Raw genomic sequence first — 26434 nt, 5'->3', positions numbered from 1 at the left:
AGTCTCTGATGCTGGGAGGGATTGGGGGCAGGAGGAGAAGGGGACGACAGAGGATGAGATGGCTGGATGGCATCACTGACTCGATGGACGTGAGTCAGAGTGAACTCCGGGAGTTGGTGATGGACAGGGAGGCCTGGCGTGCTGCGATTCATGGGGTCACAAAGAGTCGGACATGACTGAGCGACTGATCTGATCTGATATACTTTAGGGTTTTGTTGCAATGTACATTTGCTACAATTATCTCTTTTTTCCCCCCAAATTTTCAGTTTTGAATGAAAAGAACAATTTGTTTATGCATTTGTCTCCACCACTAAGAACATAAGTTATTGGAAAGCTGGAACCATATCATATTAATATTTATAAAGTAGATGACATAAATTAAACATTCTGTTAATCTATTTTGAATTGATTTTCTTTTACACAATTTAAAAGTTGCTGTTCAGTTTAGCATTCCTCCCTTGCCTATGGAGTATAATTTCTAAGACCACCAGTGAATGCCTGAAACAGTATATAGCACTCAACCTGATATATACTTTTTTTTTCTATACGGACATACCTATTGTAAAGTTTAGTTTATGAGTTAGGCACAGTAGGATAGTGTCCTAATGGCCTGCATCTCTACTCTTTCACTTTGGGCTATTATAAACTAAAACAAGGGTTATGTGAACACAAGTGCTGCAGTGCTCAGACAGATGTGATATCCAAGGCTCCTAAGCGACTAAGCGAGTGCAGTGGGTAGAGGACATTTACACTCTGAATAAAGTAATGATTCACATACCAGGTGTGCTGGAGAGGGATGGACCAAGGTTTTATCATGCTGCTCAGAACAGCTCTCAATTTTAAACTTACGAGTTGTTCATTTCTGGAATTTTCCACGTAATATTTTCAGATCCTGGTTGACCACAAGTAACTGAAACCGTGGAAAATGAAACCAAGGAAAGCAAAACCATGCAAGAGAAGGGACCACTATACTTCATTTCCTGTAACATTAGTATTATACTTAGACGTAGAATTGATTCTTGAATAATGTGGGAGTTTGGGATGGCAGCCCTCTGCACAGTCAAAAGTCCACATAAAACCTTTACAGTTGGCCCATGGGTTCATGTCTGCGAATTCAACCACAGATTGTATAGCACTGTAGTATGAGCTTATTTTTTAAAATCTGCATATAAGTGGACGCATGCAGTTCAAACCTGTGTTGTTCAGGGGTCAACTATATTTATAAATTTGTCTCCATAAGTACAAGTTTGTTGAGGCAGACCACATGCATCCTTTATAAAGCCTCTAGCAATTCATTGCAAAGTATAGACTTTGCATAAAGTTTGCTGAACTTGTTGAATGCTAAATAATTGCAAACCTTACTCACTGCTCAGACCTCATTTTTTTTCACTCATATTCTTCTTTTCCGCAGCGGAGCTTTGAGTCTAGAACATACTAATGCCTGTTGTAAAAGCATGAATCTAGTAAAGAATGTCTGTAATATAAGCTTTTTGAACAATGTAACAACAGAGCAGAAGTCCCTCTATTGTGGGACTTCTGTGAATAAAATCCACAACTTGAATCTGGAAGACTTGTTTAAGAAGAAAGTCTGCAAACAACTGCCATGACCTTGATAGAGAAAAGCAAAATATTATTGACTAAGTTTCCTTTTTTAGTCTGTGCTGTGTGCTAAGCTGCTTTAGTCATGTTCGACTGTGGGACCCTATGAACTTCAGCCCACCAGGCTCCTCTGCTCATGGGATTCTCCAGGCAAGAATATTGGAGTGGGTTGCTATGCCCTCCTCCAGGGGATCTTCTCAACCCAGGGATCAAACCCGCATCTCTCACGTCTCCTGCATTGGCAGGTGGGTTCTTTACCACTAGTGCCACCTGGGAAGCCCTTTTTCAGTCTTGGGGACAAATTTATTATTTTCCAGAATTAAGATAAAGGGAGAAAGAAAAGATACATCTCTTCTGCTGCTGCTGCTGCTGCTGCTGCTAAGTTGCTTCAGCTATGTCTGACTCTGTGTAACCCCATAGACGGCAGCCCACCAGGCTCCCCGGTCCCTGGGATTCTCCAGGCAAGGACACTGGAGTGGGTTGCCATTTCCTTCTCCAATGCATGAAAGTGAAAAGTGAAAGTGAAGTCACTCAGTCGTGTCCGACTCTTAGCGACCCCATGGACCGCAGCCTACCAGGCTCCTCCATCCATGGGGTTTTCCAGGCAAGAGTACTGGAGTGGGTTGCCATTGCTTTCTCCATCTCTTCTTCTACCAACATATTAATAATAAAGTATATTAACTTTATTATTATATTATTATTATATTATTAATATTATTATATTATTATCTCCTCTTTCCTGGAAAGAGGAGATAAATCCTGAATTACTTTGTTTAACATACTGTCTGTGGACCTGGCCATCTGATTAAAAAACTGAGATGAACACGATCAAAGAAATGCAAGCCAGTGTATAATTCACAGAGACACTCATGAAATACTAAGGTTAATTTTCTAGAAAGGCAGGAAATACCTGCTACAGGATGGGAAGACCTCCATTCAAACCATATAAATTATTGGTCAAACAAATTAGATTAAATGATGAGATCTTGTGGAAATATCAAAAACAACCAAATTGATGTTAAGAAGTCAAGGGTTTAATTTCAGGTTCTGTCTTTAATTAGAGGTATAATCTTGGACCTGTAATTAAACATTTATAGGCCATGATTTTCTCTTCTTCCAAATGAGGAAATTAAAACTGATAGGTTGTTTACAAAAAAAATGTGTTGTTGTTTTGAATAATCCAGCACGCTGTCTTAAAATATAAGTTTAGAGAAGCTGCATGTATACAAACATAAAAATGAAACTGTTCTGATTGAAGCTGGCATGAGTGCCTGGAACCATCTGTTCGCACAGGCTGCCTTTGAGGGAATCCAAGGAATTCCAGACTCCATGAAGCTCAGTGTCAAAGTTGCTGGACAGCATAATCCTTGGAGTCACCTCCATTTCTGACTGACTACAATTCAAGGGCCCTCATAAAATTAACTGCTCAAAGTAAAAAATTCAGGTGATATGTTGGGTGTAGATTTCAGCCTGGGAAACACGGAAGCACCACCATCCAGTGATGACATAGTTATTTTTCACACCTTGGTTGCCCTGTGACAGAAAATCTTTCATAAGTACTAGGAAATTTCTATAAGATCTTGACAGGAATCGAGTAAAGGGACAAAGCATGTAGTTAAATAGTTAATCCCACTAGGAGATTGTAAGTAGAAAAATATAGGAGACCCCTGTAAGTTAATGATCACTCAGGAAAACAAGTTTGCTTAACCTCAAAACCAAGCAAGCTTGCTTAGCAATGAAACTATGCTGCAGAAGCACAGGACATGACCCCAAACAATAAACGAGTAGTGGCATGAGCCTCACCTCCTGCCCAGCGAGCTCCATAAGTTAATGACCCCTAGGACATGCTCTCTACACACAGTAAAAAACAATTTGTGAACCTAACTTGACCATTCAGGAATAAGAAAACTCCCCTGCTTAACCTGGAAAAGGAGCTGATGATGAAAGTATGACATCTGCTCAAGAAAGGCAAACAAATTCTTCTTCCCCTCCCCACTTTTCCTTTGCTTATAAAACTGTAGCCCAGTAAGTTCTCAGGGCACGGTCTCCACCTGTAAGCCTAACAAGCATCCTATTCTAATGTTGTCATTCAGTTGCCCGGTCATGTCTGACTCTTTGAGACCCCAGGGACCGCAGCATGCCAGGCCTCTCTGTCCCTTACCATCTCCTGAAGTTTGCCCAAGTTCATGTTCATTGCATCGGTGATGCCCTCCAGCCATTCTAATAAATCACTTACCTATCACTTTGGCTCACACTCAATTCTTTCTGTATTAAGACATAAAAGGCTATGGTACTGGAGTTCTTTGGAGCCCCAAAAATGACACCAAAACAGTTTCAATCTTATCACCTATTCTAGTTTACTTGACTAAGTATAAGCCACTGGAAAGATCCTAGGTGATCTTTGTCTACTGAAACTACTGAAATCTAATTCTGATTTTTATAGTAAGTCCCCTACTTTTCCAAGTTCTAACTAAACAAATGTGATTGTATTAGGATAAACTTAACTTTTCCCAGGCTACCTAACTCTGACTGTAGCTAGTTCATCACTGGCCAATGACAACTATTTGGGAACCATTGATCTAGTCCAGTTTCAAAAAGTACAAAGCTCTATATTCACCCAAAACACAAACACACTGGTTTTCTATATAAATTCTCAGATCTCCATACTGCTTTCTCCTAAACAATAGATGAACAAACAAACAAAAATGCTTTCCAAAGTCTCACTTTAATTTGCAAGGAGAATGAACACTTTTGTATGCATAATGCTAATACTATACACAATATTAATATTTTTCTCTGCTATATTTTGTAAAACTCACTGAAGAAACTAGAAGAAAATCAAGGCTTTCTACACCATTTTCTTGACTCCCTCTTAGTGGACTGAGCTGAGTGATTTTCAAATTGAACCAGGTTCTGCTGGCTTCTGGGGCCATGAAGAATCAGCATAGGTAGGAATGGATTCCAGAATTAAAACTGTTGCTTTTCGTGTACACGTCCCTCCTCTACAATATGGCTTGATGAATATCAGCTTTTTAATATTCTATGATTTGGTATCCACACAAAATGACTCCATTTAATATTTTATTTTATTATCTTGGGTCTATGTTTCATATCTAACTCATTTGGAGAGCTCCTTTAGATATGCACGCATGTAAGAGAAAATGTTCTCAAGAAATGTACATGGCATAATATAATGTTACATATTTTAAAAAGCAGAAATAAAGTGTAATGAGATAAGCTACATGTTAAAATGCACAGATTCATCAATGAACAGAATATAGGGGCAAAGAATAAGGAAACTTACCTAGTCAGTTTGCCACCTGAAAGTGACATTTCAAGTCAATGAAGAAAAAAAGAATTTTCAATAAATAATATTGAAGCATGTAGTTAACTTTCTGGGGGAAAAAAGCTGGATCTACATACATTAAAAAAAAATTAACTCCACATAGATCAAAAATGTAAAAAGTAAGTCACAGATGTTAGAAGAAAACATAAAGTAACTTTTAAAAATATAATCTTGGGTTAAAAAGGCCTGTTTGCTTAAGCAAGATACCAAAGCTAAAACTCACTAAAAAAAAAAAAAAGATTAGTTTTCATTACATAAATATAAAAAATACTATGTGCAAAAGCACCACAAACGAACAAAAAACTGAGAAAATACATTTACAACATATTGACAAAGCTCTAATACACTTTATATATAAGTCAGGGTTAATTCATTCATTGCATAGAGGTCTTTCAAATAAACAAGTATCCAATAGAAAAATGGACAAAAAATATTCAGGCAGTGCTCTGAAAATGAAATGTAAATGATTGCTAATATAAAATACTTATTTAAAATAATGCAAATTAAAATAATGAGGTAACATTGTCAACTATGAAATTGGCAGACATAACAAGTTGAGAGATATGAAACTCTTTGGAAGGCAGTTTTACAATAGTTCTCAAAATTTAAAAATTCAAATGCCCTTTGACCTATCAATTCTACTGCTAAGGATTTCTCCTATAGTAGACTCCTGCACATATAAAGAGTAGATATTTTCAAGGATGCTCATTTTAGCTTTATTTTAAATAACAAAAATATCTAGAGATAAGTTAAATGTTTATCAATGGGAAATGGGAAGTAAATAAAGGTATAGCCATACAAAGGAATGCAATGAAGTTGATAAAAAAAATTTAAAAAAAAAGACTGAGTTAGACAGGGGCTGATTTGGAGGGGTATCTAAGTGTATTGCTGTTATTGTTTAGTTGCTCAGTTGTGTCCGACTCTGCAACATGGACTGCAGCATGCCAGGCTTCCCTGTCCATCACCAACTCTGGGAAGTTGCTCAAACTCATGTCCATCAAGTCAGTAATGCCATCCAATCATCTCATTCTCTGTCATCCCCTTCTCCTCCTGCCTTCAGTGTTTCCCAGCATCAGGGTCTTTTCCAACAAGTCAGCTCTTCACATCAGGTGGCCAAAGTATTGGAGCTTCAGCTTCAGCATCAGTCCTTCCAATGAACATTCAGGGTTGATTTCCTTTAAGATTGACTGGTTTGATCTTGCAGACCAAGGGACTCTCAAGAGTCTTCTCCAACACCACAGTTCAAAAGCATCAATTCTTCAGCGCTCAACCTTCTTTATGGACAACTCTCACATTCATACATGACCACTGGAAAAACCAGTCCATATAGCTTTGACTATGTGGACTTCTGTCGCAAAGTAATGTCTCTGCTTCTTAATATGCTGCTTAGGTTGGTCATAGCTTTTCTTCCAAGAAGCAAGCATCTTTTAATTTCATGGCTGTAGTCATCATTTGCAGTGATTTTGGAGCCCAAGAAAATAGTCTCTCACTGTTTCCATTTTTTCCCCATCTATTTGCCAGAAGTGATGGACCAGATGCCATGATCTTAGTTTTCTGAATGTTGAATTTTAAGCCAGCTTTTTCACTCTCCTCTTTCAATTTTATTAAGAGGCTCTTAGGTTCCTCTTCACTTTCTGTCCCAAGTGTGGTGTCATCTGCATATCTGAGGCTATTGATATTTCTCCTGGCAATCTTGGTTCCAGCTTGTGCTTCATCCAGCCCTGCATTTCGCATGATATACACTGCATATAAGTTAAATAAGCAGGGTGACAATATATAGTCTTGATGTACTCCTTTCCCAATTTTGAACTAGCCCACTTTTCCATGTCCAGTTCTAACTATTGCTTCTTGAGCTGCATGCAGGTTTTTCAGGAGGCATGTGAGGTAGTCTGGTATTCCTATCTCTTTAAGAATTTTCCACAGTTTGTTGTGATCCACACAGTCAAAGGCTTTAGCGTAGTCAATGAAGCAGAAGTAGATGTTTTTCTGGAATTCTCTAGCTTTTTCTATGATCCAGTGGATGCTGACAATTTGATCTCTGGTTCCTCTGCCTTTTCTAAATCCAGCTCATATATCTGAAAGTTCATGGTTCACATATTGTTGAAGCCTTGCTTGGAGGGTTTTGAGCATTCCCTTGCTGAATGTGAAATAACTGCAATTGTGTAGTAGTTTGAATACTCTTTGGCATTAGAATGAAAACTGATCTTCTCCAGTCCTGTGGCCACTGCTGAGTTTTCCAAATTTGCAGGCATATTGAGTGCAGCACTTTAACAGTATCATCTTTTAGGATTTGCAATAGCTCAACTGGAATTCCATCACCTCCACTAGCTTTGTTTGTAGTGATGCTTCCTAAGGTCCACTTGACTTTCATCTCCAGGATGTCTGGCTGTAGGTGAGTGATCACACCATTGTGGTTATCTGGGTCATGAAGATCTTTTTTTTGTATAGTTCTTCTGTGTATTCTTGCCACCTCTTCTTAACATCTTCTGCTTCTGTTAGGTCTCGACTGTTTCCATCCATTTTTGCATGAAATGTTCCCTCAGTATCTAATTTTCTTGAAGAGATCTGTAGTCTTTCCCATCCTATTGTTTTCCTCTATTTCTTTGCATTGTTCATGTAGGAAGATAAGAAATTATCTCTCCTTGCTATATCTAAATATATTAAGTGGGAAAAAAGTAAAGAAAATGAGTATTTTATTTTATGCTTCTATTTAGATATAACTCTAGATTTCTTGGCTCAGTGGTAAAAAAAAAAAAAAAAAATCTGCCTACCAATTCAGAAGATGCTGGAGATGTGAGTTCAAGGATCCCTTGGTCAGGAAGATTCCCCTGGAGGAGTAAATAGCAACCTACTCCAATATTCTTGCCTGGGAAACCCCAGGAACAGAGGAGCCTGCTGAGCTACAGTCTATGTGGTCTCAGTCTCGTGTCTCTTGTCAGACATGACTGAGCACTTATGCACCCACACAGTAGATTTCTTAAGATGTGAACCAGTACGGCTGATACATTAAACTAGCAGGACTTACTAGAATCATCAAAACAACTTTATTTTTTGTTCTGGTCCCTTTAAGCTTATTTCTCAGTGGGGATAGTTCTGCCCTCTTCCTGGATTTTTCTCCTGACTTGTAGGTAATAAAAGTTCTGTAGTCACTAAGTTCCAAACCCAGTTCAGTTTACTAGCCAGTCCAGATGGTAATGTCACCTAAAAAAAGATGCACAACCTGAGAGTTGAGAGTTAAGTTTCATTTGAGGGAAAATGGGGACTTCAGCCTAAGAGACAGAACCTCAGATAGCTCTGAGAGACTGCTCCAAAGATGTAGTGGGGGAAGGTCAATATATATGATTCTAGCGAAGGGGGAGTTCAATGCAATCAAGTGTTTAATTTATAAAAGGTTTTCTGCTAGTCATGAGGAGCTGATATCACCATAAGGAATTTAGTGCTTTTCTAGATATGAGGAGATGCAAGGACTGGGATCACGAAATCAGTTTCTGAAAATAACTATCAAAAGACCTGTTCTACCAGTTTCCCTGGAGCACAGAGTGGCTCATTCTCCACCCTGAGCTTCCTTGAGGCGTGCTGAAGGTCAACAGCTGCAGCAGCACAGGGTTCATTCTCCACAGAGGCAGACAGCAAACATCCTTGTTTTTGTTCAGTCACTGGCAAATGCCCTTGGCAAGCACCAATTTGTAATGGACAATAACCAAGACTCCAAGCTTGATTGAATGTTGAGTTGGATCCTGTTCCCCAGCCCAGCCTGCTATGGGATGCTGCTTAAACTCACCTTCCTTTTCTTTTTTCTTGGTCTACTCTTCTGCCCTGTCTTTTTGCAACTTGCTGTTATGATTTCTAAACCAGCACTAGTCAGAGGTAGGGGAGGGAGAGGAGTGGAAAGAGGAATAGGATAGTTGTCACTTAACTGGAGTGGGCTTAAGAGGGCATCATGCCTCCAGGACCTAGCCGATGTTTGAAGCTGACATTTATCCCTCCTGAGAGTCGAACATGACAGAGAGACTGAACTGAACTCAGAGAATTTGTGCATTTCCCTCCAGGTGCTGCTTCCCATCTGCCCCAGCTTTTCAGGTGTGTCCCTTCAAACAGCAGACTTTCTCTGTTGGAGTCCCGTTGCTCTTCCTTGGGCAGGAATTTAAATGGATCTAGCCCATTTTTCTTTTCCATGTGACCCACATCTGATATGTGAAAAACAACAGGCTCAAGGCTGGAGAGAAGCCTCCTGGGACTAATACAGAGCGAGAGAACAGGGATAGGAAAAGGGAGAGACACACCCATAGAGAAAACCAGGAGATGAGAGAGGAATGCAGGGAGCAGACGGCATAGGGCCTTGAGAGTCTGCACCTTAGAATCTGGGGTACTATTCAATTCTAACAAGTTAATGGAGGTTCCTCAATAAGTACTTGTCGAGGTTTTTGTTTTTCTTGTTTCACTTAATTCTTGTACTTAAGAACTACACAGTCAAATTGGGGAGATAGACATGTACACCAGTGCATTACAGTATAGTATGGAGACATGAGAAGAAATTCATTGCACTGTGAGCAGAAGAGCCAGCTTCCCTGGGCTCAGGGAAGAGCAAGAAGGGCTCCACAGAGAAGGCATCACTGGGTGGTATCATGTGAAGAAGAGCTGCTAGGGTAGAACCAACTGGGATGATGACCAAGCATAAGTAGGCCACTGGTGATGTGAGTGTGGAGGGAGGTGAGGGAAAGAAGAAGGAGACAGATCCTGGATGAAGGGGTAGCAAGATTTGGGAGCCAGAAAGCAGTACAAGGAGGCAAACCAAAGTACCATCTCCTTCCCTTCCCAGGGACCATATACCTTCGGGTGAGACTGGAGGAAAAGGACCTCTCAGTGGTTTTCCCCACTGCAGCATATTTTTTTGGACAATTGGCATTGCTCAAACCTGAGTCTCATTGCCAGGAAGTTTCACAAGGCAGCTTTGCCAGGGGAAGTCCCTGGAATGTCCTGGACTTCTTGCTTCCTTCCCATAAAAACTCAGAGGCATAAAAGGCCCAGAGAATGAGCATCCCAGAGAAACTGACCAGGGATATGGGAGTGATCGCCATGGATCAGAAGTCTTTCTGGGAAGGTGAGCTCTGGGCTGATAATTCAGCAGAAGGTTGGAGAGGAGAGAAGGTATAACCTAGATAACTTGGACCAATAGAAGAAGTGGTCGTCTTCTTCTGGGACTCCAATCTCTCTGTTTACCTCCTTATCAATACCTATTGAGCCAAGACAACTGCATCAGGGACCATTGGATCTTTCCCAGATGGGCAAGGGAGCAGCAGAGGCCAAAGCCCTTCAGCCCATCAAGGGTATCGTCAGTCTGTATGCATTTGCACAGAGGTGTCTCTTGTCCAGATGGTGATGTATGAACACTGTCTTGGGAGTCCCATGATTCATGGACTATACTTTCTGCACATTTTAAAACTTTGGAGACCTCATATTTCTTGTCTGCAGAATGATTCATTGGTAGATGCTTTCTAAAACCATCTCTCAGTTCTAAAGTTCTGATCCAAAACTCTGACTTTCATGGTGGCTGGGAAATTGGATAAAGGTGAGGATGAGACTAAATACACAGGGCTATGGGTGAAGAAGAGAAGTGTGCCAGGAGGAGAAAGAGTGTGCCTTATGGAGGAAAAGGACCCATTTCATCATGTCCTTACCTCTTCCTGCTTGTCCATGCTCCTGAGCCATGCCTACCCACTTGGAAATGGCAAGAGCATTTTGAGTTTCCTGTTGAGGTTCTCAGCCTTGAGTCCTTGGGGGAGCAGCCCACAGGGAGCCTGCATTTTGAAAAGGGCCTGGAGGCCAACCTGACAGCAGATGAGGCAATGAGCATTCTCCTACCTGCTTAGCTGGTGTGCGGAGGACCAGATCCCTACCTGCTCTGCCTAAAAGTGACATGAATCAGCAGGACAGAACCCTCGAGTTCAGTTCCCCAGCCCCAAGCTCTGTGAGGAAGGCACCCACTTCAGCAGCTGTCACCCAAGTTTCATCTCATTTTTTTCCAAGGTTTATTTATTTATTTTTGGCTGTTCTAGGTCTTCATTGCTGTGCGTGGGCTTTCTCTAGTTGCGATAACCAGGGGTTACTCTGTAGTTGTGGGGCACAGGCTTCTCATCATGGTGGTTTCTCCTGTTGCAGAGCACAGGCTTTAGCGCATGGACTTAGGGGTTGTGGCACATGGGCTTTGTTGTTCAGTGGCATGTGGGATCTTCCCAGACCAGGGATTGAACCCTTGTCCCCTGCATTGGCAGGCAGTTTCTTAACCACTGGACCACCAGGGAAGCCCTGTCTATGAATGTTTTATGTTCTTTAAGACCTACCCCAAGACTATAATATGCCAAGCAGCATTCAGCATATTATATGCCAAATGTCATATGTCACTGCCAAATATCTCTTCCATTGCTGTTCTTGCCACCATTCATTTCATTTTTAAGTGCCTTTTCCTTCATTTTCAAACCCTTCAAATGTCCTAGTGTGGGTAATTCTAGACAATGTCCCCAGGGAAGGGGTCATAGTTCAAGGTCTCTTGCCTTTTGGGTGAGGTTTCCAGGACAAAAGTCCTGCCTTAGCAGAATAAATGAAGTCCTTCCAGGGGAGGTGTCCTGTGGAGAAGAGGCTGGACAGGACCTCAAACAGGAAGGCTTAGAGCACTACCAGAGCCAGCTCACACTCCTCAATTCACCTTAAGAGTTAGCTGTCTGTACACAGGGTGACTATTCATCTCAGTTCACCCAGGAGACTTCTGGTCCCCACTGTTGCCCACAGGGAAATGATTAATAATGCTCCTTTTCACTCTCCAAAGAGTCCGATTGGACAATAAACTATTTGGTCACCTTAACTTTATTCAGTTCTAGACTAGGCTGTGAGCCCCTTGAATACAGGGACGGCATTGACTTCATCCTTGTTTCTCTAGTATCCAGGGCAACACTTGGCATAGAGCAGGTGGTTCGATAAATTTTTGTTGGATTAATGAATGAGCGAATGAATTCCCAGCTTGGAAAATGTTTTTCTGTAGGGCTGTAGACTCTGCAAGACACCCAAGGGCTAGGTACCTCAAAGCCTATAGAGGGACCTCAGCAGCTGTGGTTGGATCGCTCAGAGGAAGCACAGCTATATGTTTCACGTAGGCACACCCACACACTCACTACCACAGTCTGAGGCAAGAACCACGTTGGGCTCAACAAATGTCCTTCCTGTCCACCTCTTACAGGTTTAGTGGTCTTGCTGCTTCTTCAGGAAGGTAAGTAATCTGTGAGTTTACATCTTCCTGGGTCCCTTGGGCTGTGTCCTTTCTGCTGTTGGGTTTATGTCTCTTCTTACGACTCTCCTAAGTTCTGACATTAACATATTGATGACTCTGAGTTTTCATTCTGTGTATCTCTTTGTGCATCCATGGCTCTGTTCTGTCCTTTGAGCCTCTCTCTATGTCTCTCACCAACCTCAGTATTGTGTATCATCTCTCTATCCACTTATATCACTGTGACATCCATCTATCCATCCACACTAAATCTCAGTGCTCTGGGAATGTTTGCCACGTGAATGATATATATGTCTCTCAATATGTCTCTTAACTGCAGTCTGGATGCTCAAGAGACTCCAGCACAGAGGGCCCAGGCTGAATGACCCTCAGAGGCTCTGACTGAATAAGTAAAGGAGGCAATGGCTTTGGGGAAGAAACTTGTGGCAGTCTGGGCTCTGAGGTCATCACACTGGGTTCCCCATTGTCCCTCTTCCCTCTCCTCCAGGATGTGCCTACAAACTGGTTTGCTACTTTACCAACTGGTCACAAGACAGGCAGGAGCCAGGGAAGTTCACCCTTGAGAACACTGATCCCTTCCTATGTTCTCACCTCATTTACTCATTCGCCAGCATCAGTAACAACAAGGTCATCATCAAGGACAAGAATGAGGCGAAGCTTTACCAGACCATCAACAGTCTCAAAACCAAGTCAGTAGGAGAGGAGTGGGGAGCACCCAGGGTGGGTTTTGGGGGAGAGAAGATAGCTCTAAACTGGGCCTAAGGCCTTCTGTCTCCATTCACTCATTTGTGCATTTATTCATGTGTATTTCCTTGGGTATAACCCCAATCCTTCCTGTTCTTCTTCCCTCTGCCTCGTCCTTTCACTAAACTTAGCTGCTAAGCAGACAGGGCCCATTTATCCATACTCTAGCCCTAACTCTCTAGGCAAAGTTTTCCCTGGCAGCCAGCAAATAAATGATCAGCTTATTTATTCTTCTATTCCAGGAATCCCAAACTGAAAATTCTGTTGTCTATTGGAGGGTATCTGTTTGGTTCCAAAGGGTAAGTTCACAGTCTCTTTATTTTTTGTTCATTCCGCCATGTTCATTCTTCTCTGTTTTCCTTTTCTGGGGGTGGTGTCCTGGGTCTTTGTTGCTATGCACAGGCTTTCTCTAACTGTGGTGAATGGGGCTGCTCTTTGTTGTGGAGCTTAGGCTTCTCATCGTGGTGGCTTCTCTCTTTGTGGAGCACGGGCTAGAGCACACAGGCTTCAGTAGTTGCGGCATGTGGACTCAGCAGTTGTGGTGCACGGGCTTAGTTGCCCCATGGCATGTGGCGTCTTAGTTCCTTAGACCAAGGATCGAACCAGCATCCCTTGCCTTGGCAGGCAGATTCTTAACCACTGGAGCACCAGGAAAGTCATGGTACGGGCAGTTTCTAATTGTCACTGCTTTTCCTACTCTTCAAAAGAGACACTGAATTGGGCTTTAGAAAGGTCCTTCCTTGGCTTAGATGGCAAAACCGATCTGAGTTTTGTCACAGGTTGGGAGGCATCGCCCTGTGTTTTCTGACATCTTGGAAGGAGCTCTGCAGGAGCTTAGGAAACTGAGCCGGGAGCGGCGTTCAGTAAACTCAATTATTCACATGAAGGTTGCTCACCTGATGGACTATGGGGAGACAGCTTTAGTTGGGAAATTTAATTTTTTAAGGGTTTAAGGGATTTGAAGGCTTGCCTTTCACCTTGAGTGGGGGTCAGGCGAGTGCTTTCCTAAAACCAAGTCCTTGACTAGCAGCTGTCAGGAAACCATAGTTTCCTGGGCCATGGTTGTGTAGCTGGATGGCCTGAAAGTGCAGAGCGTAGGAACAGTTGGGTCGGTCTTGCTTAAAAGCAGAACAGCTATTAATTTGAAACATATATTACAAATTATACTTCTATTCACAAGCAAATGATACTCCATTGGCATCAAGAGCTAAATAAACACAAATCTGTAAAGAAGAAAGGCATCTTTTTGCAATTTTCAAATGCAGTTAATCTAACTTTGAATTTCTTCTGCTTTAATTTTTTTTTAAGTGCCAGGATTTTAAAAAAGCTGAGAGAGCTTAATCTTAGCCAGCAGAGGTTTTCAGCTTTCACAAGAAATCTGATAAGACTTTTTTGTGCAGCTGGTCTGTATTCTCTATAGCTGGAGTAAGCAGGGGAAAGAAGTAACATCAGAAGACCTATGTAGATGAGTTACCTAGGGGAAGTTAACATACCTCTCTGAGCTCAGTTTACCCATCTGTAAAATGTACATCACAACATCTATTTCATAAGGTGTGGGCAAAGATTTTGAATGAGGTAACGTATATCGTGTGCCTGCCTTGGTTATCATTCAATTAACTAATGCCAACTTTTCCTTCCTTTCTCTTCTTCTTTTATCCTGAATACATTCACCTATGAAATAATAGGATTGACCTAATTAATTTTTAAAGTCTTTACCAGTTCAAAACTTATAAAATACTTAGCAACACAATTTCTACACACAGACAGAAAAAAGATCAACCTATCTAACTTATTTGGTTCTACATTAACTTCATAATGATCTCCTGTCAGTTTTTAATGGGTTTTCATGGTAACTATCCTTCTGATTCCCAAATTCTCTCTCATTCGTAATACTTGGTTATCCTTGATTCAATTAAAAATATCTTCATTCATTCATTCTTACGTGCGTGCATTCATCTTTCAATAAGTAATTTGCTAAGTACTCCTTGTATATTAGTTTAGTGGTTGAAACCAGGACTCTGGAGATTAAAAAATTTGGTTTGGATTTCTCTTTAGCTATATGCAAACTGTGTGCAAGTTGTTCGACTTTAGGCGATTTCTTCTCTCATTTTTTAAAGGCAATTTTATAATGTCACTATGCTTCATTTTCTAAAAAAATCCACAATGAAGAAAATAACAGAATCAACTTAAAGATGAAGTTGTGAGGGCAGGCAATACAAACAAACTGTTTATGCTGTGCTGGTGTGCAATAAGATCCCAGTGGTTGCAATAATTATTGTTATTCATTAACTTTGTCACTATTATTAGATAAATGGCAGCCTTTGTGTCAGGTGCGTGCAGCAGTGCTTCAAAATGTGTACCACACAGACTTGCTTCTCTGTTGAATGGTTGTCTTTCCTTAAACTGGAGGTTTCTGCCCAAAGCATCAGAACACCTCTAATCGAGCATCAGATGCAACTGCTCTCTAAAAGGGGTATCCCTTGCTTTTCTTCTAAGCACTGGGAACACGTTTGAAATACAAGAGAAAAGTTACAAACCTACTTCTACCATTGGTTTTCAGCTAATAGGCCTGGTTTTACTATTTCCTCCACTGTGCTGCTGAGTTATATTCAGGAACAAAATCCTCATTTTTAAAAAAAAATTTATGGAAGTATAGTTACAATATTATATTAGCTTCAGGCATACAACATAGTGAATCAATATTTCTACAGGTTATACTCCATTTAAATAATGCCTATATTGTCTTATACTGTATAATAATATCTTTATTTATTTTATACATAGTAGTTTATGTCTCTTAATCCCATACCTTTATCTAACCTCTCTACCATTCCCTTTCCCCACCGGTAACCACTATTTTGTTCTCTACATCTGTGAGTCTCTTTCTCTTTTGTTGCATACACTTGATTGTTTCATTTTTTAGATCCCATGTATAAGCTATAACATAGAGGCAAATCCTCTATTTAATATTGATTGAAACAAATGAATTCAAGACTCTGAATCTTTCTGGGATGGGGGGTATTGCGAGAGGTGGGAGGTGATTCAAGTCAAAGGATATATCCTCTGGAAAATACTGATATCTTGTCTACAGATTTGGATTTTAAATCTTGTTGTGGAGCACAGGCCCTCTGCATGGGCAGCTCAGAGTCAACTTCCTGGTTTAAGAATTCTAGTTCAGATGAAAGCCCTGGAGGGTTGCTGTGGCTCAGGGTCCTCCTGGTTTTTCACGAGAAGGGACTGCAGAGACCTGGGTTGCTTATTCAGGACTGGGTTGCTTGTGGGGGGAAAGAGAAGTTCCTATGAAGTCCAGCTTTCTTTTTAGGAAGCTTTCCAAAATAAGGTCACTTTGAGATAGATGAGGCAGGATCAGTGTCTTCAGTCCCATTTTAAAGATGGGCCAGACTGAACCCAGAGAGCTACTTGGTGACAAAGAGGTCACTAGAAAGGACTCTGACCTGGAACTCAAATCTAGATCTCTTGACCCTCAGCCCATCACATTGCAAATTGCTTTTTCAAGGGTGTAAGGTGTTAAAGAAAGTCAGAGGTGGATAGTAATTAAAGAGAGAAAAACAGATTTTATTCAGGAAGTATTGTAATAGGGGAAAGGAGACCTCAGGATAGTACTGGACTCAATGCTGGATATAGCAGAGACAAAAGTGGATTTATAGCCAAGAAGCAGGTTGTTTGTGGGTGTTGGTGGATGGAAAATTCCTAAGAGGAAACATTAGGGCTAGGGAGATTCTTGCTAAACTGACTCAACAGAACTCTTGCTAAAGGCAGGCCAGGATGATAAGATATCACCTGGGGGATGGTGGGGGATGAGGATGATACTGAGGGTGATCTGATATCAAGGGTAGGGGATTTTCATTAAGCTGATTTAGGATTCTGCAAAGATAGGGACAGAAGCCCAAGGTCAAGGCCAAGTTGAGAAGAGAATTCAGAGGACTTGGACTAAAGTTTGGGCTTCCCCAGAGGCTGTGGTCAAGAATCCATCTGCCAATGCAGGAGATACCGGTTTGATCCCTAGGTCAGAAAGATCCCCTGGAAAAGGAAATGGCAACCCACTCCAGTATTCTTGCTGGGAAATCCTATGGACAGAAGATCCTGGCGGGCTATAGTCCACGGAGTTGCAAAGAGTCGGACATGACTTAGTGACCAAATGACTTAAGTTTGGTCAAGGAGAGTCTCTGCCATAGGCAGCTCCATTATCCTGCAGAAAGGGCTGCACAGAACCCAGTCCTCCTCTACCCAACTCCATTGATTTTCTGGCCTAGCAATCCTTTCTCTCCCCATTTGTTCCAAAAGAGGCAGGGGTTGGGATAGAAAAATGGTGAGAAAATATTGGGGAAAGGAAGACTATATCAGGATTTCTGTAAAAAAAAATGTGTTGTGTTATGTCTACTTCTTCCCAAGAAACAACTGTCTTGCTTCTACCAGGTTCCATCCTGTGGTTGAATCTTCTTCATCAACCTTGAAATTTGTCAACTCTGTAATCCTATTTCTGAGGAATCATAACTTTGATGGACTGGACATAAGTTGGATCTACCCAAATGTAAAAGACAACACTCATTTCACTGTGCTGATTCATGTAAGGCAAACTCCACATTACCCTTATGTGAAACCCACAGCCATATCAGGAGAAAAAAAGGAAGAGACTGGCTCTTGTTGGAAGATAGTCCCTTCCTTCCAGAAGCCCCAACTCATGAAGGAAACCTAGTTTAGTGCAAGGACAACATCAAAGAACAGAGTCTCCTTATAGAACAAACAACACCGAAACAAAGCAACATCCATGTAACAGAGTATAGGGCCATAGACTCTCCTGAGCGCCGGGATAGTCTCATAAAGTTCTATCACATGGATCAGAGAATCTACTAGGAGGAAACCCAGATAGTTCTTCTTGAGTACAGTGAGACTGGTGGTCCCCCTGCGTAATGTGGACATTCCTGAGCTTGAGGCAGGAGGCATCCCCATATGGGAATGGGGAGAAAAGTTTCTATCTTTCCATCTAATGTGGTTCTAGAAATTTCAAATCAGGTAAGAATCTTAGGTCTGTGCTCTGGGAGGGAGCACTGACTTGTGGGCTTTTTGTTTTTCACAGAAGTTAGCAGAAGCTTTTCAGCAGGACTTTGTAAAATCCACCAAAGAAAGGCTTCTCTTGACTGCAGGAGTTTCTGCAGGGAGGCAGATGATTGACAACAGCTATCAGATCAAGGAATTGGCAAAGTAAGTGCACTGGATCACCCCCTCCATCTCTTTGCCGCCAGCCTGGCCGACGCAAGTGATGCGTGTCAATATGTCTGAGGGATGAAGGGAGAAGGGAAAGCATGAAGTCACTATCCTAACCACATCATCCAGCCAGGAACTTCCCCTTTATGGCTAATTTCAATCCTTCTAACAGCATCCAAAGCTCTACATAAATATGTGTACAGTTTACCCTCGAACAAAGCGAGGGCTAATCCATGTGTAATTTACAGTCAGCCCTTTGTATCCATGGTTCCTCCTCATCTGTGGATTCAGCCAACCCCAGACCATGTGGTTCCATAGTATTTACAGTTCTGTAGTATAAAAGTGAACTGTGCAGCTCAAATGTGCAGTGTTCAAGGGTCGACTGTAGTTGCTTCTACCTCTGCTCATCGCAGAATCTCTTCTTTTGCTTTTGGCAATCTAGAGACCTGGATTTCATCAACCTCCTGTCTTTTGACTTCCATGGGTCTTGGGAAAAGCCCCTTGTCACTGGCCACAACAGCCCCCTGAGAAAGGGACAGCTGGACAGAGGGACAAGCTCCTACTACAATGTGGTGAGTCTTAGGGAGAAACAGTGCTGGGTACACTGGCTGTGAGAGGAGCTGAGGCCAGTGCAGGTCATCTAGAGTTAATTCTGCCTCGAACTGAGGAAGACATGCATTGCCCAAGAGGGACTCAGATAACCCTGTAAGCTGGGTTTCCCTGAGAACAGGGAAAATGCATGGACCAGGCATAGTAAAATGTCACCTAGAAAATGTCAGAGGACTTTGCAACTAAAATGTCCTAAACTTTTCTCTGACTCGAGGCGTCAGTCACCCCAGTCTTCTCTTAATTCTCCATCCTCAATACATTTCCTGAAACCCACCTGGATGCACAGAACTTAGTACTCTCCTGTATGTGCCCACATTCCCTATTTAATTTGATCTTCAAAATAATCTGAGGGTGGCTGGTCAGGAAGCATTAGTTTCACTTCACAGATAATGAAATGGAAACCTGGCAGATTAATTGGCTCTTCAAGTTCTTGCTGATGTGAATATCCTGAAAAGGTAGAAAATGGAAAATCAAGGGGAAAAAGTCATTAACAAAACAGTTTTGTTGTCATGGTACATGTGGATGTATTCCTAAAATTGGGCAGGAAGAAATGTCTGGGTTGTATATTTCCAAGCCTTCATATTTAAAATTACAAAATGGATCAGTCCAAGCTGGGTATACTGATTTCTAGTCTGGGGTTTTGTAGAACACCATATGATCAAGTCACATCAAACCAAGCCCCCTTCATTCTTTCCTCTCTCTCGACGATTTTTAAGGATGAGGAGACGTACCCTTACCTTCTGTAACCCCTTTTTCTTTTCTGGAAGCCAGTAAGGCCCAAACTAGCCTCTAACCTCTTATCTTGCCTCTTGGACCTGATATTATTGTAAGGCCTCACAGGCTAGTGTCTGATGGCCACAACCCCCATCACCTTCATCAGTAATACAACCCATCATAGTGTAGAAAAATTCCACAGGCTGTTGACTCAAAGGGGAAAGATAGATGGTAACAACCTTGATTTCATGTTTTCTAGGTCACTTGCCTGATTTCTTTTCTGATTCATTGTTCAGTTTTCTTTCATGATTAGAAAAAGCTGACTTGGTTACTTAGTGCTGAAGAGCATTAAGAGCATTAGAGTAAACACTCTGGTTCCAATGGGATCCTCCATAGTTACTGATGTAGAGAAGGAATCATGGAGTCCCTTCTGTGAATTTGGGTTGGAGGCTTAGTAAGGCCTAACATGTTTCTTTGCCATACATGCTGTGCCTCAGTCTATCTTCTCTTTCTAGGAATATGCTGTGGGATACTGGATAAACAAGGGGATGCCTGCAGAGAAGGTGGTCATGGGCATCCCCACGTATGGACGTTCCTTTACACTGGCCTCTGCAGAAACTGCCGTGGGGGCCCCTGCCTCTGGTCCTGGAGCCGCTGGCCCCATCACCAAGTCTTCAGGCTTCCTCGCTTATTATGAGGTATCTGGAGCTTCCCTGTGCCCTTAGCTGCCCCCTGTGTCTAGATAGGCATTCCAGCTTCAATCTGACAATAATAGAGTAACACATCCTGAGTGCTGGGAAGGAAAGTATGGAGTGCTATTGGAACATGTAAGAGGAGCTCTGCACCTGACTTGAGAGGGAGTCAGGGAATGCTTCCTGGAGGAAGTAACGTTAGCTGAAATCTGGAGAGGAGGTGGCACTAGTGAGGAATGGGGATAGGTGAAACAGGTATGGGAGATTGAAAAAAGGAGACTGTTTCACGTTTTTGACTTGGGCAACTAAGTAGAGGGTAATGCCATTTTTACTGAGTTGGGGAAGATATGAAGGAGCAGAGTGGGCATTGGTCCCAATCATGAGATCAGTTTTGGACATTCTGAGTTTGAGGAGCAAGTGGGACATCCAAATGCCTGTGGGATGTATAAATAAAAGGTGAGTAGTTTGGTATGTGGGTTTGGACCACAAGAGGCCAGCCTGTGCTAGAGATGTAGCTTCTAAAGCTATCAGCATAAAGATGGTACGTGAAGCCAAAGTGCAAGAAACAGCAAAACCCAAGGACCTCTTGTACTTAAGTGTTAGGCAGAGGAAGAGGAGAACTTTAATGAAACTGACAAGATCTACAAGAAGGTAGGCAGAATCCAGAGTGTTCTGTGCCAAAGAACAGAGTGAGAGGTGGGTGTTTCAAGAAGAGAGGAGCCAAAAACCAACACAATACTGTAAAGCAATTAACTTTCAATTAAAAATAAATAAATAAAAAGAAGCAAGGAGCAGTCAAATATGTCAGATTCTGTCCCACAGTCAGACAGACTTAACATCATAGAGATAACTATCAAAGGTGTTTGGCTGTTTTTTTTTTTTTTAATTTATTTATTTTAATTGGAGGCTAATTACTTTACAATATTGTATTGGTTTTGCCATACATCAACATTAATCTGCCATGGGTGTACATGTGTTCCCAATCCTGAACCTCCCTCCCACCTCCCTCCCCATACCATCCCTCTGGGTCATCCCAGTGCACCAGCCCCAAGCATCCTGTATCCTGCATCGAACCTGGACTGGTGATTCGTTTCTTATATGATATTATACATGTTTCAATGCCATTCTTCCAAATCATCCCACCCTCTCCCTCCCCCACAGAGTCCAAAAGACTGTTCTATACATCTATGTCTTTTTTGCTGTCTCGCATACAGGGTTATTGTTACCATCTTTCTAAATTCCATATATATGTGTTAGTATACTGTATTGGTGCTTTTCTTTCTGGCTTACTTCACTCTGTATAATAGGCTCCAGTTTCATCCACCTCATTAGAACTGATTCAAATGTATTCTTTTTAATGGCTGAATAATACTTCATTGTGTATATGTACCACAGCTTTCTTATCCATTCATCTGCTGATGGACATCCCTGGCTATTATAAACAGTGCTGTGACGAATGTTGGGGTACACATGTCTCTTTCAATTCTAGTTTCCTCGGCGTGTATGCCCAGCAGTGGGACTGCTGGGTCATAAGGCAGTTCTATTTCCAGTTTTTTAAGGAATCTCCACACTGTTCTCCATAGTGGCTGTACTAGTTTGCATTCCCACCAACAGTGTAAGAGAGTTCCCTTTTCTCCACACCCTCTCCAGCATTTATTGCTTGTAGACTTTTGGATCACAGCCATTCTCACTGGCATGAAATGGTACCTCATTGTGGTTTTGATTTGCATTTCTCTGATAATGAGTGATGTTGAGCATCTTTTCATGTGTTTGTTAGCCATCTGTATGTCTTCTTTGTTTTTTTTTTTTTTATGTCTTCTTTGGAGAAATGTCTATTTAGTTCTTTGGCCCATTTTTCGATTGGGTCATTTATTTTTCTGGAATTGAGCTGCAGGAGTTGCTTGTATATTTTTGAGATTAGTTGTCAGTTGCTTCATTTGCTATTATTTTCTCCCATTCTGAAGGCTGTCTTTTCACCTTGCTTAGAGTTTCTTTTGTTGTGCAGAAGCTTTTAATTTTAATTAGGTCCCATTTGTTTATTTTTGCTTTTATTTCCAATATTCTGGGAGGTGGGTCATAGAGGATCCTGCTGTGATTTAAGTCGGAGAGTGTTTTGCCTATGTTCTCCTCTACGTTTGACTATTTAGACCATCATTCCTTTCTGCTCCTCAATCTTGAGAAAAAAATTTTTTAATGTATAGGAAGCTCTAAGATTCAAACAGTAATTCAACCAACAGAAACTCTTGGGTTGCTCCCATATCGCAAAGACGGTCCTGTGAGAGCTAGAACTCATTCTTCATCCTTATCTCAAAGGGCTTACAGTCTAGGTGGAAAGAATGTAGAATACAAATGAAACTAGTTAAATAAGAGTTTTAAAACTATCAGAGTTAATAACATTACGTAGGTACTGCAAACTAGATATGATTAAGTGGCCAATGTGGAGGGCCACAAGTTCAGAAATGAGTGATGGGGAAGGCTCCATAGAAGAGGAGAGATGTATTCTGGATCTTGAAGGATAGGAAAGAGTTTGATCAGGTAAGGAAAGAATAACACCCTACATCTTGGTTTCCGCTTGGAGTCCTAGTATATTCCCTCATCACTGGCATGGGCATGCTATGAACTGCTACTGATGGTCTTGGCATCCACTGAGATATTCTGAGTGTAATGCTCAATTTTTTGTCTCACCTCACACGGGAGAATGACTGAAGAACCATCAGTTGAGTTGACAAGGGGAAAAGGGAATGAGTCACCATCAGAGTCCTCACTGAATCACTTAATATAATGAATAAGAGAGGTCAGAGCTCAGAGTCTGCTGGAAGGATTTAAGTGTAGACCACTGGATACACACTCCCCTATTGCATGGAAAATTTAAACTGATTGTTCAGTGTATCACCCTACATCATTATAACTTTGACAAATTTGTATTTCCTTAAATATTAAACTTTCCATTTATCACCCTCATTGAGGCAATAGAGAAGGAAATGGCAACCCACCCCAGTATTCTTGCCTGGAGAAACCCATGGACAGAGAAACCTGGTGGGTTATAGTCCATGGGGTCTCATCGAGGCAAACATGAGTGTAAATAATCTAAAAAGAGTAAGCAAAACAAAATGAGTTTTCTGTGTGGCTTTAAAATGCATTTTTCAATGAAGATTTATCTTTTTTAGTAGCTCTTACTTCTGCTAACAAGAAGAGAAAAATAGCTGATGATAGAAGGGGAATCCCAGCACAGGCACATTGGGAGGGGGAAGGGACAGAGGGAGAGTAGTGGAGTTGAAGTGGGGATAAGCTACAAGGTGGGGAATGATGGTGATGGGCATTGTGACGCTACGTGTCTGTAAAGCACTTTATTGTTTTCAAAGTTGTCTTTTTTTCCTAACATGTATTAGTTCCGTTGATCCTAACAATATGGTAAGGTAGGTATATAAGATGCATAATTATAATTGCTTCTGTTTTGCAAATGAAGACATGGGAAGATTTACTGATCAATACTGAGGCCTGATGTGGAATTCAAGTACTCTCTGCCCTCTATCTGTTTGTGGTTCCTCCTGATGAGGCCTTAGCATCAACAGTTTCCAAAGATTGACCTTGAACCATCCATTCTGCGTGTTGTATCTGATAATTTCTCTCATTGATTCCTGGAGTAAAGATTCTGATATTGTCCCCAAGACCCTTACCTTCCCCTTTTATCTCAATAAACTTAAAGAAGAGCCCATTAGTGAACCTCTTGCTCCTCCTTTCCTTACCAGATCTGTCAGTTCCTACAAGGAGCCAAGATCACAAGACTTCAGGATCAGCAAGTTCCCTATGCGGTCAAGGGGAACCAGTGGGTGGGCTATGATGATGTGGAGAGCGTGGAGACCAAGGTACGTCTGGGTTCTGGGGGAGCAAGAGGCTCTGGGACAGTTGTCCCCAAGCGAGAGGCTCTTGCTTAAGCAGCTCTAGGACAGCAGAACACTCTGGTGCTTGGGGGATAGGGTGTGTGATCAAATGCCTCAGTACTCTGTGCGGAAGGAGAGAAGCCTCTGTGGTGCAAAGCTAGTCATGATTCTAAGTCATACCTGTGAGCACCTGATAGAACGTGCAGGAGAGGTGGAAAAGGTGCAAGAAAGAATTAGGAATAAGGGAAGAAGCAAGGAGTGGAGAGAAGGGAGGAGGGAGAAGAAGGGGAAAAGAGCAAAGGAGACATTGGTGCCTATACAGAATGGTCACCCATCTGGTTGACCAGGACAGACCCTTCAGTCTTTCTCATGGATTACGAGGCTCCAGATTTCTGAGACTACCAGTTCTTTGGAGAAGGAAATGGCAACCCACTCAAGTTTCCTTACCTGGAAAGTCCCATGGACAGAGGAGCCTGGCGGGCTACAGTCCACAGGGTTGTTCTTAGACCTTGCTAAGATGTTTGCTTTCCAGGTGCAAAGTGGGACAAAGGCATCAGTGTAATTGACAACCCAATTGTAATTGAAATCTTGCTAGTGATTTCCTAGTTTCTACTCCTCATCCTAGAGGCCTAGGTTTTGGACCTGGGATGTGATTATTCCATGACAGGTGGTTAATAGTGGGTGGCTCTGTCTTCATTTTATAAGCCTTCCCAAGTAACCCTTTCCTTCAGAGAATCCATGACTCCATAGGGTGCAAATCTACTGCTACATTCTAAGCTCAAACCCTCCTGCAAACCTGACTTGGGTCTTGGGCCTTTAAGGACCCCTTCTAACCTCAGTATACCCTCCTGTGCTCCACTCAGGTTCAGTTTCTAAAGAATCTAAACCTGGGAGGCGCCATGATCTGGTCTATTGACATGGATGACTTCACTGGAAAACTCTGCAGCCAGGGCCCCTACCCTCTTGTTCAAGCTGTCAAGAGGAGCCTTGGCTCTCTAGAAAGGTAACAGAATTTAGGACAGACTGAGAGTGGGCAGAGAGCTGGGCAGAGCGGGACACAGGAGACTGGGGGAGGTAGTCTTCATGTATTTGGACTGATGAATTCTCAAATTCCTTTGGACCTTCTGTTCTCCTTTTTCTTATTGATTAGTCTGATTCTGTTCTTTTGGTGAGCTTCCAAAGACTTCCAATATATAACAATAGTAATTTGGCTACCATTTATTGAGCACAGTCTAAGCTAAGGGTTTTCTTTTCATGTAGAGTGGGCATTAAATATTTACTCCACTGCAATTCTTCACTACAAAATCATCAGCCTGTTTTAATTTTCTAAATCAGAATAAATCTGACTTTATGCTCCCAATTGACTGCTGAGAGATCCAATCTCAGTTGTTATTAATGGTCTATTCATCTCTCCCCATCCACAGTTTTTTTTTTTTTTTTTAATTGGAGGAAATTTGCTTAAAAATGTTGTGATAGTTTCTGCTATACAACAATGCAAATCAGCCATAATTATACATACATCACCTCCCTCTTGGGTCTCCCTCCCCTCACCCCAGCCCACTCCTCTAGGTTGTCACAGAGTGCCTGGCTGGGCTTCCTGTGTTATACCGCAACGTCTCATCAGTTATCTATTTTACACATGATGATGTATATATGTCTATGTTACTTTCTCCATTTGTTCCACTCTCTCCTTCCTCCGCTGTGTCCACAGGTCCATTCTCCAGATCTTGCTTTAGTGTGGACAGTCAGGAGGTCTCATGGTCATTATTGATGACCATGCCCATTATTGCCTTAACAGCAGGTGGTTTGGCTGCTGCTCCATCCCTGGGTCCTGGGTTCTGTAAGCAAATCCTATATCTTCTTGTGCAGGTGAGGGTGCTGCTGACCAACCAGGTGTGCTGACATCATCTCAGTGGAGGAGCAGGACACTGGAAATCACTGCAGACAGACAACTGGAGAGGACTGGCCATATTGTCCTGGAGAAGGGCCCAGAGCAGTGCAGAATCTCCTAAACTATATGATTGGGCAGCAGCCTTTCAACTCTGAACATCTATGTCTTAGTAACTTGACTGAGGCCTTATGTTACTGATTGGATTTGAAATACTTTCTTTTTCTTTCCAGGCTTAATTCATAGCTAAGTAGGAAAGGTGACCTTGCTGCGTACTCCTGCTACAGGAATTCATGTGTGGGATTCTTGGAGGTTAGATGAGGCCCTCAGGATGTCTCTTCTCCAAGTCTCCCCTTGACTTTCTCTCAGACCTCAGACTGGGTCTGGCTTTGTTCTCCTGCAGCGCTGACTGCTTCCCTTGAGGCACAATAAAGAAAAAGCATGTTGTTCCAGCCA

The 26434-nt window shown here is 41.9% G+C and overlaps 1 protein-coding gene across 5 annotated transcripts; it reads left to right on the top strand.

Annotated features, from left to right (window-relative positions):
• Positions 1-1653: 1653 nt before the first annotated feature.
• CHI3L2 (chitinase 3 like 2) lies at positions 1654-26434 on the top strand. Of its 5 annotated transcripts, none has more exons than XM_059885039.1 (11): positions 1655-1844; positions 12177-12206; positions 12712-12913; positions 13211-13267; positions 17406-17556; positions 18067-18191; positions 18637-18766; positions 20033-20215; positions 23959-24075; positions 24954-25093; positions 25960-26434. In XM_059885039.1, the coding sequence occupies exons 1-11, from the start codon at positions 1736-1738 to the stop codon at positions 25961-25963; spliced, it is 1248 nt and encodes a 415-aa protein (XP_059741022.1). In that variant the 5' UTR covers positions 1655-1735; the 3' UTR covers positions 25964-26434. The 5 variants fall into 5 exon arrangements, with proteins under 5 accessions (XP_059741024.1, XP_059741022.1, XP_059741023.1 ...); XM_003585850.6 differs by lacking the exon at positions 1655-1844 and adding an exon at positions 3501-10046; XM_059885041.1 differs by lacking the exon at positions 17406-17556 and having other exon boundaries at positions 1654-1844; positions 12712-12944.

The sequence above is a fragment of the Bos taurus genome, chromosome 3 (assembly GCF_002263795.3).
Source record: "Bos taurus isolate L1 Dominette 01449 registration number 42190680 breed Hereford chromosome 3, ARS-UCD2.0, whole genome shotgun sequence".
NCBI lineage: Eukaryota > Metazoa > Chordata > Mammalia > Artiodactyla > Bovidae > Bos > Bos taurus.
The sequence above is the reverse complement of the archived record's forward strand: the minus strand, read 5'-3'. Positions and strand labels throughout refer to the sequence as shown.